Source organism: Sminthopsis crassicaudata, chromosome 1 (genome assembly GCF_048593235.1).
Source record: "Sminthopsis crassicaudata isolate SCR6 chromosome 1, ASM4859323v1, whole genome shotgun sequence".
Lineage (NCBI taxonomy): Eukaryota > Metazoa > Chordata > Mammalia > Dasyuromorphia > Dasyuridae > Sminthopsis > Sminthopsis crassicaudata.
The window spans coordinates 35,177,795-35,197,541 of record NC_133617.1 but is presented as its reverse complement, the minus strand read 5'-3'; the positions used below and the strand labels follow the sequence as shown (position 1 = coordinate 35,197,541).

Here is a 19,747-nt window from a genome sequence, read left to right as displayed (position 1 = left end):
TTTTCTTAAAAATCTCCCCTCCGTCTTCCAGCCAGCAAGTTATAACGTGGTTCCCGGGTTCCTGGGCCTGCTTATTGTGCCCTTGAGCAGTTTACATTCTAGCAGAGACTCGGGGGTTCTGAATCTGACATCTCTGACCTTGTTTTTAAAAAGACTTGGATCATGCTATTTCAATATGGTCAATTTTTGTTTGTAATCGTGTAGATTTTATTTTCTGCATTTAGAACATGATTTGGAAAAGCCATCCACAGGCCTTCTCAGCCCCTCAAATGACTAAGAACTCCTGGTCTGCCCACAGTAGATACAAGGTGACCTTGGAGGGGAGGGGAAGGTTCCACCTGGGGCTGAGAGATCTGTCCTCCAGCTGTGTCCCTCTCCAAACATTCCCTCTCTCCCCCTCTTCCCCAACCCCCTGGATCCTTCCCTTCTCAGGCCTCCCAAGGATGGATGGCCTCGGCCGTTCACCTGGCACTTATCCATTAACTAGACAGTAAGGGCTGGGGAACAGGGTCGGTCTGGTTCATGACGCCGGAGATGTGGTAGAAAGCCAATAGTAGTTGTTCAATTCAAGTCGAGCGCTAAGGACCAACTGTGGTCCAGGCACGGAAGATACAAAGATGCTCTTCCCTTTCCCTCCTGCCCCCGAGGAGCTTAGAATCCAGTAGGAGACAGAGGAGATAGAGCATGTCGTGTCTTGGTTGTGCGACTACTGTGAGCTTAGCACCGTGGAGGAAAGGGGAAACGTGGTCCCTCTACCTCAATCCCTTCGCCTTCTAGTTGGGGAATTGTAATAGTAAGTGGTGGGGGTGAGAGCAGCAGCTTACATTTAGATTGGTGAAACAGTTCGCTTACATTATGTTATGTGAGGCCCAGATGGGTTAGGCAATCTGGGGGTAATCGGCTCGCCTTGCAAGGGTCAGAGATGACGTTTAAATCTAGAAGTCTCCTAATTCTGAGTCACTACACTGCCCGCCTCTCTATGAAATAATCAGCGGCACGCATGAAACAGTACATGCCATCTCTTCTCTTTTCCTGCATTCAGTTCCTAGAAATCGCAGATTTGTTTGGAATATGTCTCAAAAATTTCCAAAATAACAACCACCATGTTGCCCAGGGTTACGTTCCTGACTAAAGACTACATGAAATAAATCATTAATGTGACCAGCAATATGTCCAAAATCCAAAGAGGCATCTCTTGTAAAGCTGTAATAATTAAAAAAATAAAATCATGCTTTATAATGGTCCCAAATGCATCCGTCATTATGCAAAAGTCTCCTTTCTGCACTGGCATGTGCCAATTAGGAGAGTGTCTCTAACCGCACAAATGGGATTTTTTCTGTTCTGCTGCTGCAACAGATCATAATTAAATAGCTCCCTAACAGTGGATCTTGCTCGCTGCCTTCAAATTTAAGAAGATTTGGGGGAGGAAGGATTGCTTGGTCCAGGTCTTAGTGAGAAAAGCCACATATAGGGAACAATTCTAGCGTTCCCAGGAAATTTGAGCTCCTTTCTTTTCTTGCTGTAGTTTCCATTTAGCATTCAGAATCATCCCATTAACCTTAGCAGTAGGCGCTTAGCCAGCCGTGGGTGCTCTGTAAGAGCCGTGGGTGCTCTGTAAGCGTTGGTCGACAATGTGTTCGCCCCGCGAAAATCATTTAAGACTGAGGGCCCAATCTAACACTTCTTCTCTTTCCTGCCTTTAATTCATAGCTTCAGCTGAAATGATTTAGCATCAGAAGAAAGTCCCTACCAGGAAAGCATAATTGCTGTAAAGTCACTCAAGTTGACAATCCAGTGATAGCAATAAGAATACTATAAAATAATTCCCAGGGTATTCAGATGGGCTCTATTTTCTCTTATTTGCTATTTTATTTATTTTTTTTAGTAAAGATTAGATCTCATCTTGGTTAGAAATCCATGTCTGAGCCCTTTACTCATCTCTGGGCCAGTGCTCCCCTTATCCCACAGCCCAGTACCTGGCACACAGTTAGCCTTTAATAAATGCTTGTTCCCTTCCCCTGGTGGTTCCGTTTCCTGGGGCTCCTCACTACATGACTGTCAAACGCAATGCAGATGTGGGAACTGACTTAAGCCCCCAGCGCAGCTCAGAACTCCACCGGCCTCAGTCTCCCTGGGTGCGAGGAGTTTGTCATCACCTCTGGCAGTTTGGATGGGCTTTTAAAAGGGCTCCTCCCTTCCTCCCCCTCCCAGACATAAGGAGGAGGCCACGAGGGTCAGAGGAGGACGTGGTAGGCTTGGAGCCAGTGACTGGTTACAGTGTGGCCTGAGACAGCCCTTCACTTCTCGGGACCTCAGTGCGCTCATCTGGAAGGAGGAGTTATGTCTGTATAGCAATTTAAGATTTAAAATCATCGTGTGGTTCTGTCTTGTAGAGGATTAGGTGAGATTGGTTGGTGACGTTCTTGATATCAGAAACTCATGTCCAAATGCCATCCCTCCTATTTACTAGCTGGGACCAGTGGCATTGTCCTTCAGGTCCTCGAGCCTCAGCTCCCTCTTTGGTGCACTGGGAAGCTTTGTACAGCGGAAAGGGCATTTGGGCCCTGCGGGCAGGGCCTTCCTCTTTCACTTCTTACCTGGGTAACTCCTGTCAGATAGGGACTCGTCTCTCTGAGCCTCGGTTTCCTCATTGGCGAAGTGAGGCTGGCGGGTCAGATGGCCCCTAAAGTTCTTCTCTGCTTTAACTCAATGATCCCGTATTCCGGCGAGAATGACGGCAGATCCAGTGGTTCTAACCTCCCAGCATCATGTCACGTAGCGAACGTGACGGTGTGTGCAAAGTGTCTTGCCAGCCTTAAAGCCTGTCTTTTGACTGCTCCCCTAATGCCTGCTGAGGTGTGGCTCTTCCACACTTCTTCCTTCCTCCAAAAACCCTCAATTGATCCATCTATTCCTACACAGTTTGATCTTCCAGCTCTCCTCCCTTTTGTAGCTTAACTGTTTGAGGCCATCTACATTCAGTGCCTCCACTTCCTTTCCATTTCTTCTCTTCTTCAGTGTCCCTCGTTTGACTGTTGATCTTATCATTCGACTAAAACTGCTTTTTTTTTTTTTGGTTTTAAATGGGTAGAAGTCAAATTTATTAACAAAGAAAATTGGTTGATTTTGACGATAAGAAATTTTAAAAGAACTGATTAATATTTATAAAAATATGTAAATAATTTCTTAATAAATGATTGAAGGACATGAACAGATTTCAAAGGAAGGAACCTAAACCACTTAAAGCCATATTTTAAAATGTTCCAAATCACTAATCATTAGAGAAATGAGAAGTAAAAACATTGTGATATTCTATCTCGCATCCATTAGATTGACAAAAATAACCAAAGAAAAAAGAAAATACAAATGTTGAAAAAGCTATGGGAAGCTGACACATTAACATCGGTAGATCTGTGAATGGTTATAAGCATTCTGGTATTCAGAATTATAAATAAAAATTTACTAACCAGTAATGTGATGCCTCCTCTCACTGCCCCAATAACAGATACAGTTCTCAAGAGTTACAGATATCATCAAACTGCTTTCTTAAAGTTACTAATAATCTCTTAATTGCCAAATCCAGTGACCTTTTTTTTTTTTGTCTTTACAAGTTTCACATATTTATCCATTTTTTTTAAGCCGGTGTGATTTTATGCAATGTGAGGGGAAAATCTAACATTCCTAATTCCATTTTAAATTGTACAAACGGATTTTGGAAGACTTTCATTCTAAAGAGCTTGAAGAATTGTTTTCATTTAGAATTCTGGGCCTTCTTTCTTTAGTTTATTATTATCCACTTTAGTCAAATAGAACTTGTCCCGATCTGGGGGCTCGGCTTTTCCCGGGGTGCTGGGTTCCTCCTTCTGCCCCAGTGGACACCAGGATTGAATATTGCCATTCACACGCAGAGTGGCTCCCTGTAAGCCCCCGGTAAGCTCAGAGAGCTCAGAGCTGGGCGCATCCTGTCCTGGCTGAGGGTCTGGTGGTGGCTGCGGACGCCTGGAGGCCCAGGTGCTCCCTGCTCAGCCCCCAGGGGCCCCGGGGAGCCTTTTCTCCTCCCTCTGTGTCGCCGTTGGCCGTGACCGTTGTCTGGAAGCTCTCCTCTCTCTAGGTTTTTGGGACACCCCTCCTGCCTCTCTGACCTCCCCTTCTCCATCTCCTTTGCTGGATCCTCTTCCAGAACCTGCTCTCCAGCTGTGGTGTCCCCCAAGGCCCCTGATGATCTCCTCAGCTGCCGTGGATTCAGGGGTCCCCTCTGATTCCCAGATCTACCACCTTTGCCCGTCCCAAATTGGACATCTCCTAATGGGGGCAGCGTCATCTTCCCAGGCCTTTGGGCTCCCAGCCTGAGGTCTCCAGTGCAGCGTCCCCCCCTTCCCTTCTTGGGCACCGCCGCGAGTCCTCCTGGACCACTGCAGGCCTCTGGGGGCGCTGCTGGCCTGAGGCCTCTACAACCCCAGAACACCCTCCATTTGGTGCTAAAGTGAGCTCCCTAAAACACCGGCCTGTATCTCCCCACTTAGCGCCTGTGGCTCCCTCTAGTTTCCCTCTTTTGCTCTGTGGGGTGCTTGGGGTGCTCTCCCTGGGGGTCCCCCACGCCTGTGCTGACCTCCCCAGCTTCCTGTAGTGCCAGCCAGTCTCCCTTCTGGTGCCCCCCGAAGGCCGGTGGCTGCCCTCTGCCCGCCCTGAGATCATTTGCTGCCTCTGTACCCCAGTGCTAGCACAGTCTTCGGAACACAGGAGGGGCTTAATAAATGGTGACGGACTTACCCACCAGCCTCGGGCCGTGGGGTGTTCTTTGGCAGTGGATGGGGGGGGTAGCGGTAAACTAGAGCGTGTTCCCAGAGTGGGGACCTCTGGGGCCAGGAAGCTCCTCTGGGCCGGCTCACTGCCCTCTGGGCCACACTGCCACCAAGGAGAGGCCAGCGGTGGAGCCCGGAGGAAGGCGGACGGGGGAGCCCCGACGGGGCTCGAGGCGCGTCAGGAGGGCAGAGCCAGGCCTTTGGGGGGCTCGCACACGGCTCTGCCTTACTGATGACCGCGGGGACGCAGGCTGTGGGATGCAGGGGAAGGGCTTGGTTAGGAGGCCGCTGTTAGAGGGCAGACGAGGAGGGCCGCTGGCTGAGTGGGGAGGACCTAGCTTCCTAGCTGTGGGACCCCGAGCAAGGCCCCTCACTCGTGTGACTCAGTGTGCTCATCTGTAAAGTGGGGATCAGGAAGGCCCCTGGTACAGAGCTGCACACAGTCGGTGCTAATTAAATGTGTTCAGTCATTTTTCAGCTGTGTCTGACTCTTTGTGACCCCGTTTAGAGTTTTCTTGGCAAGAATACTGGTGATTTCCTTCTGCAGCTCATTTTACAGATGAGCAAACTGAGGCCAGTGGAGGTCACACAGCCAGGAAGCATCTGAGGCCAGATTTGAACCCAGGAGGATGAGTCTCCCTGACTCCAGGCCGGCGCTCTCCGCCGCACCCCCAGCTGCCTGTGTGTCAGTGTCAGCTACTGCTGCTGCTATGGGGATTGTCATCATGTGCACATGAGCTCGAGGAGAGACAGAAGAGGAGGGAGGGGGGGAGGGAGGGAGGGAGAGACAGAGACAGAGAGAGACAGAGAGAGAGAGAGACAGACAGAGACAGAGAGAGACAGAGACAGAGAGAGAGAGAGAGAGACAGAGAGACACAGAGACAGAGAGAGAGAGAGAGACAGAAGAGGAGGGAGGGGGGAGGGAGGGAGGGAGAGAGAGAGACAGAGACAGAGAGACACAGAGACAGAGAGAGACACAGAGACAGAGAGAGAGACAGAAGTGGAGGGAGGGGGGGAGGGAGGGAGGGAGAGACAGAGAGACACAGAGAGAGAGACAGAGAGACACAGAGACAGAGAGACAGAAGAGGAGGGAGGGAGAGAGAGAGACAGAGAGAGACAGAGAGAGAGAGACAGAAGAGGGGGGAGGGAGGGAGGGAGAGAGAGACAGAGAGAGAAAGACACAGAGACAGAGAGACACAGAGACAGAAGAGGAGGGAGGGAGGAGAGAGAGAGAGAGACAGAGATAGAGACAGAGAGAGACACAGAGAAAGAGAGAGACACAGAGAGAGAGAGACACAGAGACAGAGACAGACAGAGAGAGAAAGAGAGAGACACACAGAGACAGACAGAAGAGGAGGGAGGGAGGACAGAGAGACAGAGAGAGACACAGAAAGAGAGACAGAGAGACAGAGAGAGAGGAGAGACAGAGAAAGGAGAGAGACAGAGAAAGGAGAGAGAGACAGAGAAAGGAGAGAGAGAGACAGAGAGAGAAAGAGAGACAGAAGAGGAGGGAGGGAGGAGAGAGAGACAGAGAGAGACACAGAGAGACAGAGAGAGGAGAGAGACAGAGAAAGGAGAGAGACACAGAGAAAGAGAGACACACAGAGACAGAGAAAGGAGAGAGAGACACAGAGAGAGACAGAGAAAGGAGAGAGAGACAGAAATAGAGACAGAGACAGAGACAGAGAGAGAGAGACAGAGACACAGAGAGAGACACAGAGAGAGAGAGACAGAAGAGGAGGGAGGGAGGAGAGAGAGACAGAGAGAGACACAGAAAGAGAGACAGAGAGGAGAGAGAGACAGAAAGGAGAGAGAGAGAGAAAGGAAGAGACAGAGAGAGAAAGAAAAAGAGAGAGAAAAGTGAGAGAGAGAAACAGAGACAGAGAAAGAGAAGGAGGGAGGGAGAGAGACAGAAAAATCAGACAAACTTAGGGAGACTGGGAGAGAGAGACAGGGGGGGAAGGGGGTAGCTGGAGCAGCCCAGGACGCCTCTGGCGTGTTGCTCTGCATGGCCGCTAGGTGGCGCCGTGGGCAGCGTTCTTAGAGACTAAAGCCTGACTCTGCATCCTGACACTTCTGAGCCTCCGTTTCTTTGTCTGTAAAATCAGAATAATGACCCCGCCCCCGCCCCGCCTCCCAGCGTGGGATGGATTTTGTTAGACTGCTTTTTATGTGGGTCACATGTCTCCTGTCGTTGCCCGCCTGCGCACTGGGCTCGGTGACCCCGGGTAAACCCCAGTGCTTGTAGTAGTGCCTGGCACACAGTAGGTGCATAATAAGTGTTGACTGGTTGGGAGAGAAGCTGGGGCTGAGCGTGGCGGTGGGACGCGAGGGCCTCTTGTCTGCGGTTGAGTGAGAAGAGAATCCACAGGTCATGCTGGCCCCGTCCCAGTTCTTTCATGCAGGAGGGGTGGAGACCCGCTCCAGGAAGGCCTGCAGGGTGAGCATCAGTGGGGGGGCCTCAGCGCGGTACAGGGGCCCCTGTGGTGTTCGGAGAGAGTTTTACATATCGGGAAACTGAGGTCCCGACTCGAGAAATGAGCGCCCCATCATCCTTAGCGGCCAAGGTTAGATTGGAACCCAGGTCCTCTCGCGCTGGCGTCCCAGCCGGGGCTGGGCCCGCGCTTCTCGAAGGCTCCAGAAGCTGTTCCAAGGCTGAGGTGGCGGGAGAGGGCCGGGAGGGCAGGGGGGCTCCGAGCCCCGGCTGGGGGGGGGCGGGGAGGGCCCGGGGAGAGCCGCAGGCTGGGGCCTCACCCGCTCTGAGACTGGTGGGGAGGAGGGGGAGGGGGCCACCGGCTGCCCCTTTCACTCCCCGCAGTGCGGGCGATGGGATGAGAAGGCGCGCTAGGGGCCCTGGGCCCGGGAGGTTGGGAGGCGCCCCCTAGCGGGATGAGCGCCCGCTTGGCTTTCCCTCACACTCTCCCACTAGCACTCATTAGGCGCCAGCTTTGTGGTGGGTACATGAGGGGGACGGGGGGAGGCGCCCTTCTGCTTCCGCCTTCTCCCTTCGCACTCTGCTCGCCTGTCGTGGGCGCGGAGGCCGCGCATGCGCAGCTTGTGCTCTGGCGTCCTGGTCAGGCCACGTGCACCGACTCTGTCCCAGCTCCAGGGAGGGGGAGGGAGCCGGGCTCTGGTCACGTGGGGGAAAGCTTGTCTCCCAGGAGATGAGATGAGACTTAGTGTCCTGATCTGCAAAATGGGTAACAAGGTGAATAGAGCGGGCCTGGAGGCAGGGAAACCTGAGCTCAGAGCAGCCTGGGACCCTGGCTGTCTGAGCCCGCTTAACCGCTGCTTGCCGAGGTTTAGTCATCTGTGAAATGGGAATGGCCAGAGCATCTGCCCCCAAGGGAGAGATTTATGAAGGGCTTGCCCAGTCCCGGGCACGTAGTAGGGCTTGCCCAGTCCCTGGCACATAGTAGGGCTGGCACGTAGTAGGGCTTGCCCAGTCCCTGGCACATAGTAGGGCTTGCCCAGTCCCTGGCACGTAGTAGGGCTTGCCCAGTCCCGGGCACGTAGTAGTCTTTAATAAGCCCTCCTTGCCTCCCCCACTTGCCCTGGGAGTGTCAGCCCTTTGGGTGGTGGTGAGGAGCTGGGGAATGGAAGCCCGCTTGCCAAGCTTTACGTGCCCTGTGCGCGCTGCCAGGGCCACATCATGGGGATGATTTAGGAACAAACATTCTGCGAGGCACAGTTTTACATCCTGCCGTCTGTCTGCTCCAGGCCCCCCCCCCAGCCTCAGCATTCTCCTCTGTGGAAAGGAGCAGCAATTCCAGGGAGCTTCGGGCAGCCCCCCCTCGGGGCATTGGGAGGAGCGGGCGCCCAGGGCGGCCCACGGGCCATTTGTCTCATCTGGAGTTTTCTTACCAAGTTCAGACAGAGTCCCAGGGCAGCTCATTAGCTCATAATTCCCACTTTTCCTTTATGTGTCTCCCCCCCCCCCCCAGCACCATAGACTCTCACTCAGAGGCATCTGGTAGAGCCCCTTTAATTTAAAGATGGGGAAACGGGGGCGGGGGAGGCCGAGTGACTCCGGACGTCCTGCATCGGGAACCAGGAGGGGCCAGTGTCTGAGGAAACAAGACTGGGAGGTCCTGGTGCTCCCTCCAGCCATGACCTGCCCACGGCCACACAGTTATAGGAGTCAGGGTGGGATTTGAACTCGGGTCCCGCGACTCTTGGGCCGGCGCTCTTTCCGCCGTGCCCGAGACACGGACGCAGAGCCGGGCTAGGTTAACCGGGGGCAGATGATGGCATTTTGGGATCTGGAGCCCGCTTGGGGCCGGCCGCAGGGACGAAGCGCCGGGTCCATTTTAGGCCCCGCTCCCCTTCCCTCTGAGAGCTTCCTGGAACGGCCGAGCTGGCGGCGGAGGCTGCTGGTATCCATCAGGGGATCGGGGCTTCTGCGGCCCGGCCTCGCCCCTTTCCTAGGAATTGCAGATTGGCCGTGGGCTCAGCCAAGTCCTAAATAACAAATTCAATCGGAGGAAGAGGAAGGAAGCAGAGAGGGGGGCCAGGGAGGGGAGCGGCAGGTCCGCAGCGCAGTTTTTAGGGCTCTGTCTGTTTGTTTTAAAACGCAGTCGGCCGTTACTGTTGGATCTGAGGGCTGGGGTGAGGAGGGAGTCACTGAGCCAGCGCCTGCTCCTCCACAGCACTTGTTTTCCGTGACCCCCCCATGCCTCTGGTACCCATTAAAAGGCTTTGTTTCTCTTGCCGTGGCTCTAGGTTGACCTTGGGGTCTGGGAAGCGCCTTCCCGTGTTACCCTGTGTGTTGGGGGAGGGGCCCCGGCGTGCAGTGAGCTCTCTTCTGGGCCCCGGGCGGGGAACGAGGGATCATGGGAGCGGAGATCCAGAGCCGTGACCTGAGCCGTCCGGTCCGATCGAGGCCCCCAGAGCTGGAATGTCCCGTGCGAGGCAGGATGGGAAGGGCTCCTCCGTCCTCCCCGGACGCTGACATCGGGAGCGAGCGGGGGCTTCCCTCGGGCTGCTCACTTTTTTGGTGAGAGCTGGACCCCTGGGAAAGGCTTAGGGGCCCTCCAGGGCTCTCGGCACTGCTGTTCCCCAAGGCCCGGCTGAGCCCGTGGGCGGCTTCGGCTTCTCCCAGACAGCGCCAGCGAGACCAGCTCCTGACGGGCCCCGCCAGACGGGAAGGGCACCCGGACGGGCCCTGGGGCCGAGTCTGCCCTCCGAGGCCTGGCCTCGTTAAGCTCCGGGTGCCTCTGCGCCAGGTTGGCTGTGGAAAAAGCAGCGTTGTCGCCTAGAACGTCTCTCAGGTGTCGCCTACCGAATTAGAGAGAGGTTCCCTTCAGTCATTTAGTTATGAAGCACCTACTGTGTGCTGCCTCACTAGGGTGGGAAAGGGAGACGAAGAACGGGGCTGTCTTTGCCTTGAGAGAGCTGACTTGAGCTCAGGGGTCACCACCTGTGCCTACGTAAGAATATAGAAAATCGATAGGCGAGTTTATCCATCCCGGAGGTCAATCTCCTCATGTCAGAGCAGGTGAAGAGATAAGGGCGCCCAGATAAGCGGCCGCAGCGGAGCCCGTGTTCTTGGGCGCTGACCTTGCCCTCCCACTGACGTTCCAGGGCCGCGCGGCCCGAGGGCTTTGCGTGGGCTCCCCGGTCACCTGGCGGGCGGCCTCCCGGGGTGGCGGGAAGGGCCGGACGCTGAGGGTGGAGGATCAGCCAGAATCACATCTGGAGTAGGTGGGGAGGGGAAGGGACCAGGAAGGGGTGGATGCTGAAGGTAATGAATGAGGGCTCGAGCTGGAAGGACAGAGGGTCTCGGGTGGGGGGCAGGGCGTCCTGAGGTGGGTCCGCAGTCTCCGGGTTAGAGAAATGATGTCACTGCTGGGAGAGCTGGGTTGGCAGAGGAGTCTCAGAGCTTCCCTGGGCACCCCTCCCGAGACTGCCCCTCCTGGAGCCCTTTTGGTATAGCGTCTGTACTGGCTGATCTGTGAGTGTCTCCTCCCCGGGCTCGCCCCTTCTGCTCTCCGCCGGGATTGATTGACTTACGCTGCTTCCAAACCCGTCTTTCAGCTCTGGCGTCCGTTACCTAGAAGAGCCCTGGGCACGCGTGCCAGAGGTTGTGCCCTTTCTGTGCCCACATCTCTGTCTCTGGGTTGGAGGGGAATTGGGAGCCCCCTCTAGGCTATGAGTGGCTTGCAGTTGGGCAGACCCCCCTCCTTCCCTAATATATTTGACTGGTAGCGAAGGAAGAATTGGGGAGCCACCCACCGTTCGGGCGGCAGCCAGCTGGGCGAGGGGATCGCTCGTTGGCTGTGGCTTGGAAGAGATTCCTTTTGGGCACAAGGTCTCACTGCCCCTTGTGATTCCATGATTGTGTTTTCTGGTCAGTGGGCATTTATTAAGCACCTAGTGTGTGCCGAGCTCTGTGGCAAGCATGCCAAGTAAAGTCCCTGCAGTGTGTGCCTTTGGGGTGGGGGTGGTTGGGAGGAGTCGCCACAGCCAGCCCCGAATGGGCTCGAGCTCACGGCCATGCGGGCCCGGGTGAAGGCCAGGGAGCCAGCTTTGGTATAGGGCCGTTATTTATCCTGCATAGAGCTGCTACATGAGGGAGGGGATGGGAGGGCATGTGAGGGAAGAGGGAGGGAGGGAGGGAGAAAAAGGGAGAGAGACCGGACAGAGACAGTACTATGTCATGTGATCCTCATCACAGCCGGGAGATTGGTGCTGGTTCACAGTTGAGAAAACTGAGGCAGGCCGGCCCAACCTGGCTGAGGGCTGGAGAAGGAGCTCTACGTGGGGAGAGCCCCAGTTAGCAGTCACTAGACATCCCCCCTCCCCCGGCTGCCGCGGGCTGTAACCCTTTGTGACGTCCTGCTCCTTCCCACGAGGGCGGCCTGTGGACCCAGGTCTCCGGGACGCCAGGGTCAGATCCTCCCATTCACTCTCCCTGGCTCATGGGGGGCTCCCAGCGGAGAAACTTGTAGCCAGCACGTGCCCGTGTGGGTCTGCCACCCACTTTGCCTGGTACCCAGTAGGCCCCCTGCTGGGACACGCCTGCCCCCACCCCCCAGCTCAGAGGTGTTCTGGGCCCTGCCCCCGGCCCTCCTCCTCCTCAGCACCCCCTGCTCCTCCTGCCCCCCGGCCCAGGGGCCAAGGGTCACCTGCCTCACCTTCTCCCTTTTTCTTTCCCTCCCTGCAGCAGCAGCAGCAGCAGCAGCAACAGCAGCAGCAGCAGCAACAACAGCAGCAGATGCCCCGAGGCAGCCAGGAGGAGAAGGAGGAGAAGGAGAAGGAGAAAGAGGGGGAGAAGGAGGAAGACAAGCCGGAGGCAGAGAATGACAAAGAGGAGCTGACCAAGTGAGCAGATCTCCCGGAGGGGGCGGGGGCGGGCCATGGGCATCCAGGGGCCCGACAGCCCGCTGAGGCAAGACCCCTGGGACAGGCTTGCTGAGTGACCCCAGCTGTCCCAGGAGCTGCGGAGAGACCTTGTGGTCTTCCATCCTGGGCTACCCCTCCCCTGCCCTCCCTCTTCTTCCCCACATCATTTTCTTCCTCTCTCCCTCTCCTTCCTTCCCTCTTCCTCTCTCTCCCTCTCTTTCCCTTTCTCCCTTTCTCTCCCTCCCTCCCTCTTCCTTTATATGCCCCTCCCTTGTGTTCCCCCCATCCTTTTCTTTCTCTCCCTCCCTCCCTCCCTCTCTCTCTTCCCCCCTTCCTCCTTCCCTCCCTCTCCCTCTCTCAGTCTCTGTCTCTCTTCTCCTTCTCCTTCTCTCTCCACTCCCTCCCTCCCCTTCCCCTTTTCACTCCCTGTCTTGATGTAAGTCTTCCCGATTCCCCCCACCCCCACCCTGCTTGCTCTTTCTTAAATCCCCCAGAGGCCTCCGAGTGAATTGCTCATTCCTGCTCTCCTCTTAGACTAATAAATCCAAGCAGTGGCTTTGAAACATTTCCCCCCCCTCCATTGGCCACATCTCCTGAGATTGGGGTGGGGGTGAGGAAGAGATTGAAAAGAGTCAGGGCAGAATGAAATAGGTGAGCGGCCCAGGCGGGGCCCTCGCCCGGAGTTATTGATGTGCACTTGAGCTCTTCCAGATTGCGCCCGGCCCGGGTGGGTCGGCCGTGCTGGCCCCGCATGACACAATCTCGGCAGAGTGGAGCCGGGAGAGATTCATTGCTGGGAAAGGTTGGCAGGCGGAGACTGTTTGGTCCCCGTAATGGGCCCGGCAGCTCAGCTTAAAAGAACATCTGGCTTCATTATAGAGCGTCCTCTCAGACGGTTCCCAGCACAGCCTTTCAGGAAGATGAATGGGGAGGAGCCCGTGATAAATCTCAGTGGCCCCGCATTAAACTCTCCTGTGGCAGGTTGCAGAAGCCCTGGTCCCTGCAACGAGGCTATTCACCCTCAGAGTCTTGGCCCCCAGAACAGTCCCCCACATGAGGGGCTCGTGCCCACCCCCTGAGCCGGCTGGCCTTCACCTGGCTTTGTGCAGCTGGTGGAAAGAGCCCCGGCTTGGAGTCGAGCTCCGGAGCCCACGGGACCTCAGGGGCCATTGGTGCAAGCCCTTCGTTTTCCCAAAGAGCAACTCTGACCCCTAGAAATTCCATGGGCCCTCAGAGACGATCGGGCCGGCCTCCTCCTTCTCTCAGTGTCCTCCCCAAGGGGCGTAGATAGAAAGCTGCAGCTCAGGCCCCGGAGAAGGGATTCCCCAGTATCACAGGAGGGGTTCAAAGCCGCGTCCTCTGAAGCTTCACCTTCTGCTCGGCGTTGTCAGCCCCACCACTAACTCGGTAGATGGTAGAGTCCCTCGGCTCCTCCTCTGTAAAGCACAGGGACTGCAGCAAATGACCTCCAATCTGTGAACCTCTAAAGCGAGGGCCCTCCCTTCCCATGGTGGTCATTGGACGGGAGAGAACGTTCGGGCTTGTCTGCTGCTCAGCTTATAGAGACCCCAGGAGGTCTGCCCACCTGACCTTGGGGCCTAGCCCCTCCCCTCCCCCCCACAAGTTTCTAGCTCCAGCGCCAGGCTAGTTCTCTTGGCACTAAATGGGCAGGAATGAAGAATGACCACAGAAGGGGATGACCTTCCCTCTAAGGGAAAGGGCTTGAGAGAACACTGAGTCCAAACTCCTCATGTTTGGGGGAAACTGAGCCTCAGAGATGGGAAGTGAGTCTAAGGGGCCCCAGCTTATGAGGCGAGGCCCCAGTCCTCTGTGTCGGGCCCCAACCTCACCATGCAGGGGCTGCGCGCTGGCACATGGGGCCTTAGGAAACTACATTCTGCCTGAGCAGAGGCGATGAGGTGGCCCAGTGGGTAGTGCAGGGACCTAGGGTCAGGAGCACCTGGCTTCCAATGCCGCCCAGGCTCTTGGTCGCCTCAGATTTACAAGTCTGCTGGGGGGTGAACCTGGCCTCGGCCAGCCTCAGTTTCTTCCTGAATGAAATGAGAGTAATGGTAAACCTCCCTCCCAGGGTTAGCAGGAGAGAGTGGTGGGAGGTGCTTTGAGAACGATATAAATACAAGTAGTTATCCATTGTTGTTGTTGTCGGATTTTTTCTAAGACCTGCGCAGCTCCGGTGTGTTTTTCACGACTGACATAAAGCCTCCTTTCTCTTCCTGACTCCTCGTTAGGGAGAAGACGGATGACACCTCCGGGGAGGACAATGATGAGAAGGAAGCAGTCACTTCCAAAGGTCGAAAAACTGCCAACAGCCAGGGCAGGCGCAAGGGCCGCATCACCCGCTCCATGGCCAATGAGGCGAACAACGAAGAGGCAGCGACGCCTCAGCAGAGCGCGGAGCTGGGTGAGTCTTTATGTCGCTTCCTTTTCTTTTCCCTGTGCTGAAACATCCCTTGTATAAAAGATTGCTTTGTTTTAAGAAAGGGAAAAAAAGGTCAGCAAAAGCAGCCACGTTATCAGCTGTGTCTGAGGCGATCCGCTTCGGCCCATTCTCAGCTCTTTTCCGGCGCTGAACGTGGCCTTCCCGAGCGCTCCTAGCTGGGGGTGAGAGGCTCTGTGGGGCATGCTGAGGACGGGGCAGGGAGCGAGCTCTGGAGGCTCCCTTGCCACCCATGCTGCACTGATGCCATCGGCCCCACGGGGGGGGGGGGTCCTTAATGACTGAAGCATTATGGGGTGGATTTAATGGCTTTCTAGATCTGGATTCTCCCAAGCATCCATTTCTAAGAGCGGGAGGAGGTAGGCCGGGTTTTTCTGGGGGCGATTATAAAAACTTAGCTGTGGAACACTGCCCAGAATGCCAGACTCGATAAGTTGGTCGCTTTTGCTGAACTGGGTTTTTTTTTCTCTTTTTTATTCTTTGTCATAAAAATAATAAGTAATCATTGGAGTTAGAATTTGAATATCGATTTAAGGTTTGCAAAGTGCTGTATGTATATTATTTCATTTGATTCACTCCAGGAGGTAAGTGCTATTCTTCCTGTTTTACAGATTAAGAAACTGAGTCTCAGAGAAGTGAAGTGACTCCTTGCCCAGGGTGACCCAGCTAATAAGTGGCTGAGATTGAATTTGAGCCAGATCTAGGGTTTTTATTGATTGTGGAATCCAACTGTAGGGATGACTGGCCAGGGGTAGGGCATATAGGGAAGTAGAGGTGATTGATCATAATCCATGTGTTAGAACTTGGATGTATCCATGGCAGGAGGTGTTCCCCACCCCTTATTCCTCCAGTGTCAAGGTCAGGAGAGGGGATTTGTCCTGACCCTCCTCTTCCCTGATGCTCCCGAGAGGGAGATGATTGCGTCCTAGTGGAAGGAAGCCTGAGTAGGAGGCAAGAGAACAGGGTTCTGGTTCCTGCTTGACCATGGAAAGGGAGCCCCACAAAGTGTGAGTGACTTGATGGCTATCCCCGTACCCATCCTTGGCCTGTCCTGGCCTTTCTCTCCCTGATACATAGTGAACAGCACGGGGAAGGCGGAACCTTGGTTCCCCCCTCTGGCTGCATAGGATCTACTTTCTGTCTGTCTCTGAGCCGCCCCAACTACTTTCTGCTCCTTCTCTCCATCAGCATTTGTCAGGTGCCTGCTATGTGCAGAAAATAGTCGTGCACGGGCAGCCGGCCTCAGAGCGCTCCAGGATCAGTCGTTATTCCCACCACTTTGTCTCTACTTGACCTAGACAGGCAGAATGCATAGTGGATAGGGAGTCAGACTGGAGCCAGGAGGCCCAGGTTCAAAACACGCTGGCTGGGAGACTAAGGAAGCTCTCGGTACCTTTACGCAGCTCTCTGAAGCTTTGATGGAAGAGCAGGCCTGGCAGGCGTTGTTCGCAGGGGTTTCTAGCAGGAGTTCTCACCCCGACGTCACAGGAGGAAGCTGGGGCGGGCAGTGCGGGGGTCTCCACGCAGGGTCCTGCTTGTTCATTCAACTGATTGCCTGGAACGTTGAGGCCGCTCGCACCTGCATGCACACACATACACACTGTGCACATACCTCTGTGAGAGGTTAGTACGAGGCGATTCCCTGGCCCAGGCAGGACCTGAGACTCCAGACCAACCCAGCGGGTGGGAGGTCTCAGGGGAGCCATTAAGGTCTCGCCAGCCAGGGCCTGCTAGTCTGAGGCCTCCTTGTTCCGAGGGTCCAGATGTTGCAGTGATGAAGTTCTAGGAGGTTGGGGCCAGTTGGCGAAATTGAGGACCCGTGCTGTGCTTCCCGTCTGCTGCATTTCTCAGAGCGATCACTTAGCCCCTGCTCCAGCATGGCCCGGCATGGGGAAAGGCGGCCGGTTTGGACACCAGACTCTCCATGTGAGACCTTTGTTCTTTGGAGGTGACCTCGGTGCTGCCTGTGCTACCATGGGCTGGTCGTTTTTCCAGGCCTTCCAGCTCCAAACCTGTAGTCTGTGGGGTTTTTTTAAGATGAGTCCTTTGTGTCCTTGGGTCTTGCTCCCCCATTTTGTAAAAAGCGGGGTTGCCCTAGGTCCAAGGTTTTAACTCGGGGTTCATGAACCCTTTGGTCTTTGCATGGATTTCGGAGTTCATTGAGCTTGGCTGATTTTTTAGAAAAGCGTCTTTCTTTCAGTACAATCCGTTTCCTTTGTAATCCTGTGTTTCATTTTATGCCTTTAAAACTGTGCCTCTAAGGAGAGCTCCATAAACGCGGTCACATGGCCTGCTGCAGGCTCCAGGCCCCTTCTCAGGGTCAGCTCTAGATCTGGGCCCTGCCAGCCGCCAGATGACAGTGATTTATTAAGCACTCACTGCGGATGGAAACAAAGCCTGTGCCAGCCACCCCCGTGCTAGGTGCTCTTCCTGTGGGGCCTGGGTGACCTCCCCGGGGCTTTCCGTTCACTGGTGCCGGACTCGTGGCTTCCCCTCTCATTCCTCAGGAGGTCTTTATGTGTGTCTGGTTTTGAGGGGCTGTAGCTCGGGTCCCAGACATCCAGGGATGGCGCACCCTGGGGCACCTGGGCAGCATTCTTTTGACTTGGTACAGCCCAGGAGTCAGGTTATTGGTGGTCATTTTGGCCTTTTGTTCCCCTGCACGTATTTCTAAAGCGGATTCAGGGCCCCAGAGTGGCTGAAAACCAATTTTTAAAGCGATTGCTCCCTTTCCCTCACCCCATCTCTGAGACACCTTGCACAGTGCTAGGTGGGGATGGCATTTAAAAAGTGGCCACTGGCGTCCGTGCTCCTCGTGGAAAAGTGGGGAGCTCTCCAAGGTCACCGTGCATAGACGGGCAGCAGCAGAGCCAGCCCCACCTTTTTGCAGATGGTGAGACTCATCCCAAGTCTGAGAGGTAGCAGGCAGTTTGGCGGGATTCAAACCCATGTCTTTGGCTCCCACCCACCACAGTGCTGCTCTCCTCCCCTCTTCAGGCTGTCCACAGGGTGACTTCTGTGAATTTTTTAGCTGCAGGTTCCCGTTTTCTCCCCAAGTGGAATGTCTACCTGGCCCCCCACCTCCCTAGGTCCCACACATGAGGGTGGCAGGCACCCAGGCTGGAAGGCTCTGGGCCCCCTGCTGAGCCACTTGCCGCGTCTCCTTGCCCCTCCTCACCCCCGTGACTTCTCTCCCGTTCTGGGTTTGCCGTCCAGCGCGGTGCCCACAGCGGTTTTCACGACTGGAGAATGACACTTGTGGTCAGCTCTCACTTACCTAGGGCTGGAGTCTCTGTGCCATGGGCTTGAGTGTCAGGACACACACGGAAAGCCACGTTCCGTGCCTTGGATTTGTTTTGAGCTTGATCTTCCTGCTTCTGTCGTTCATTCAGCAAACATGTATTCAGTGCTCCCTCTGGCCATGTAACTGCGATATGGGCTAGAGGCCCCAGCCACTAGTGAAATGCGCCTGCCCTCCGGGAGCTCCCATTCGGTGTCATCAGGCTCACGGAGGAGCTCTTCAGGGGGGGTCCCAGAGAAGGAGGCGCGCGGGGGAGGGCACAGGGCCTCCAGCCCGAGGGGCTGAGCTGAGTCCTGACAGAAACCAGGGGAGCCTGAGAGGCCGTACTGCTGAGGAACAGCCGGAGAAAAGCTTCTCTGGGTTGGGAGAGGGGTGCCAGGGGGTAGCCCAGGCTGGCTGGACCACAGGGCACCTCCATGGGCTTGTGGAGGGGAATGAGGGGCAAAAAGATGGAGACAAAACGGCCAGTTTATGGAAGGCTTGAGGAGCCAAACAGAGGCTTTGATATTTGATTCTGGGAGTGATAGGGAGCCACAGAGGTTTGTTGAACGGGGGCTGATGTGTTCAGCCTGTACTTTGGGAATCTCAGTCTGGCAGCTGAATGAGAAGGGACTTGAGGCTAGGAGAGACCCCCCCAGCCCGTTATTGCGTGTGTCCAGGAGGCTGGCCACGGGGCCGTGTTTGGACGCCGTGTGTCTGATTGTGAAAGCTGTTTGGAGCAACAGGATTTAACAGCCGATCAGATGCCTAGAAAGGGTGCGGGTGAAGATCGAGGATGGTGATAAATGTCTCCAGCCTGATGGTTTGCAAGAATAATGATACTCTTGATATTTGGTTGTTGGGGAGTGGGGGGGATGGTGAGTTCTGTGTTGTATGCGTGTTTCCCATGCCTACAGGACATCGGTTTCAAGAAGTCCAAGGAAAAGATGGCTGGTGATGTGGGTCTGACACTCGGGAGAGAGACCCGGGCTGGGTTTAGGGATTTGGGGATCATCCGCATAGAGATGATGAGTGAATCCATGGGAGCCGAGATGGCTCGGTGAACTGGTCTGGAGGGAGAAGATGGCCTAGGACAGAGCCTTGAAGGATGCAGTCAGTGGGTGGAGCATGGTGGAAGAATCCACAGAGAAGACTGAGAGAAGGAATTATCTAGTCCGTAGGAGAAGAACAGATGATGAGAGCCTGTCAGAGGGAGCCTGAAGGAGGCGTCCAGTGAACGATGGCGTCCAGTGAACGATGGCGTCCAGTGAACGATGGCATATGATGGCGTCCAGTGAACGATGGCGTCCAGTGAACGATGGCGTCCAGTGAACGATGGAGTCCAGTGAACGATGACGTCCAGTGAACGATGGAGTCCAGTGAACGATGGCGTCCAGTGAACGATGGAGTCCAGTGAACGATGGCGTCCAGTGAACGATGGAGTCCAGTGAACGATGGCGTCCAGTGAACGATGGAGTCCAGTGAACGATGGCGTCCAGTGAACGATGGCGTCCAGTGAACGATGGCGTCCAGTGAACGATGGAGTCCAGTGAACGATGGCGTCCAGTGAACGATGGCGTCCAGTGAACGATGGCGTCCAGTGAACGATGGAGTCCAGTGAACGATGGAGTCCAGTGAACGATGGCGTCCAGTGAACGATGGAGTCCAGTGAACGATGGCGTCCAGTGAACGATGGCGTCCAGTGAACGATGGCGTCCAGTGAACGATGGAGTCCACTGAACGATGGAGTTCAGTGAACGATGGCGTCCAGTGAACGATGGCGTCCAGTGAACGATGGCGTCCGGTGAATTGCATTCAATGGCGTCCAGGGCAGCAGGGAGCCTAAGCCGTGGCCGCCTTGGA

The 19,747-nt window shown here is 55.3% G+C and overlaps 1 protein-coding gene across 1 annotated transcript in view; it reads left to right on the top strand.

The window, feature by feature from the left end:
• Positions 1–19,747, top strand: part of NCOR2 (nuclear receptor corepressor 2) — a 208,674-nt gene that overhangs the window by 103,541 nt on the left and 85,386 nt on the right. Inside the window, 2 exon segments of the mRNA XM_074299344.1 lie at positions 11,968–12,125; positions 14,396–14,568. Of these exon segments, the coding sequence (XP_074155445.1) occupies positions 11,968–12,125; positions 14,396–14,568 (331 nt within the window).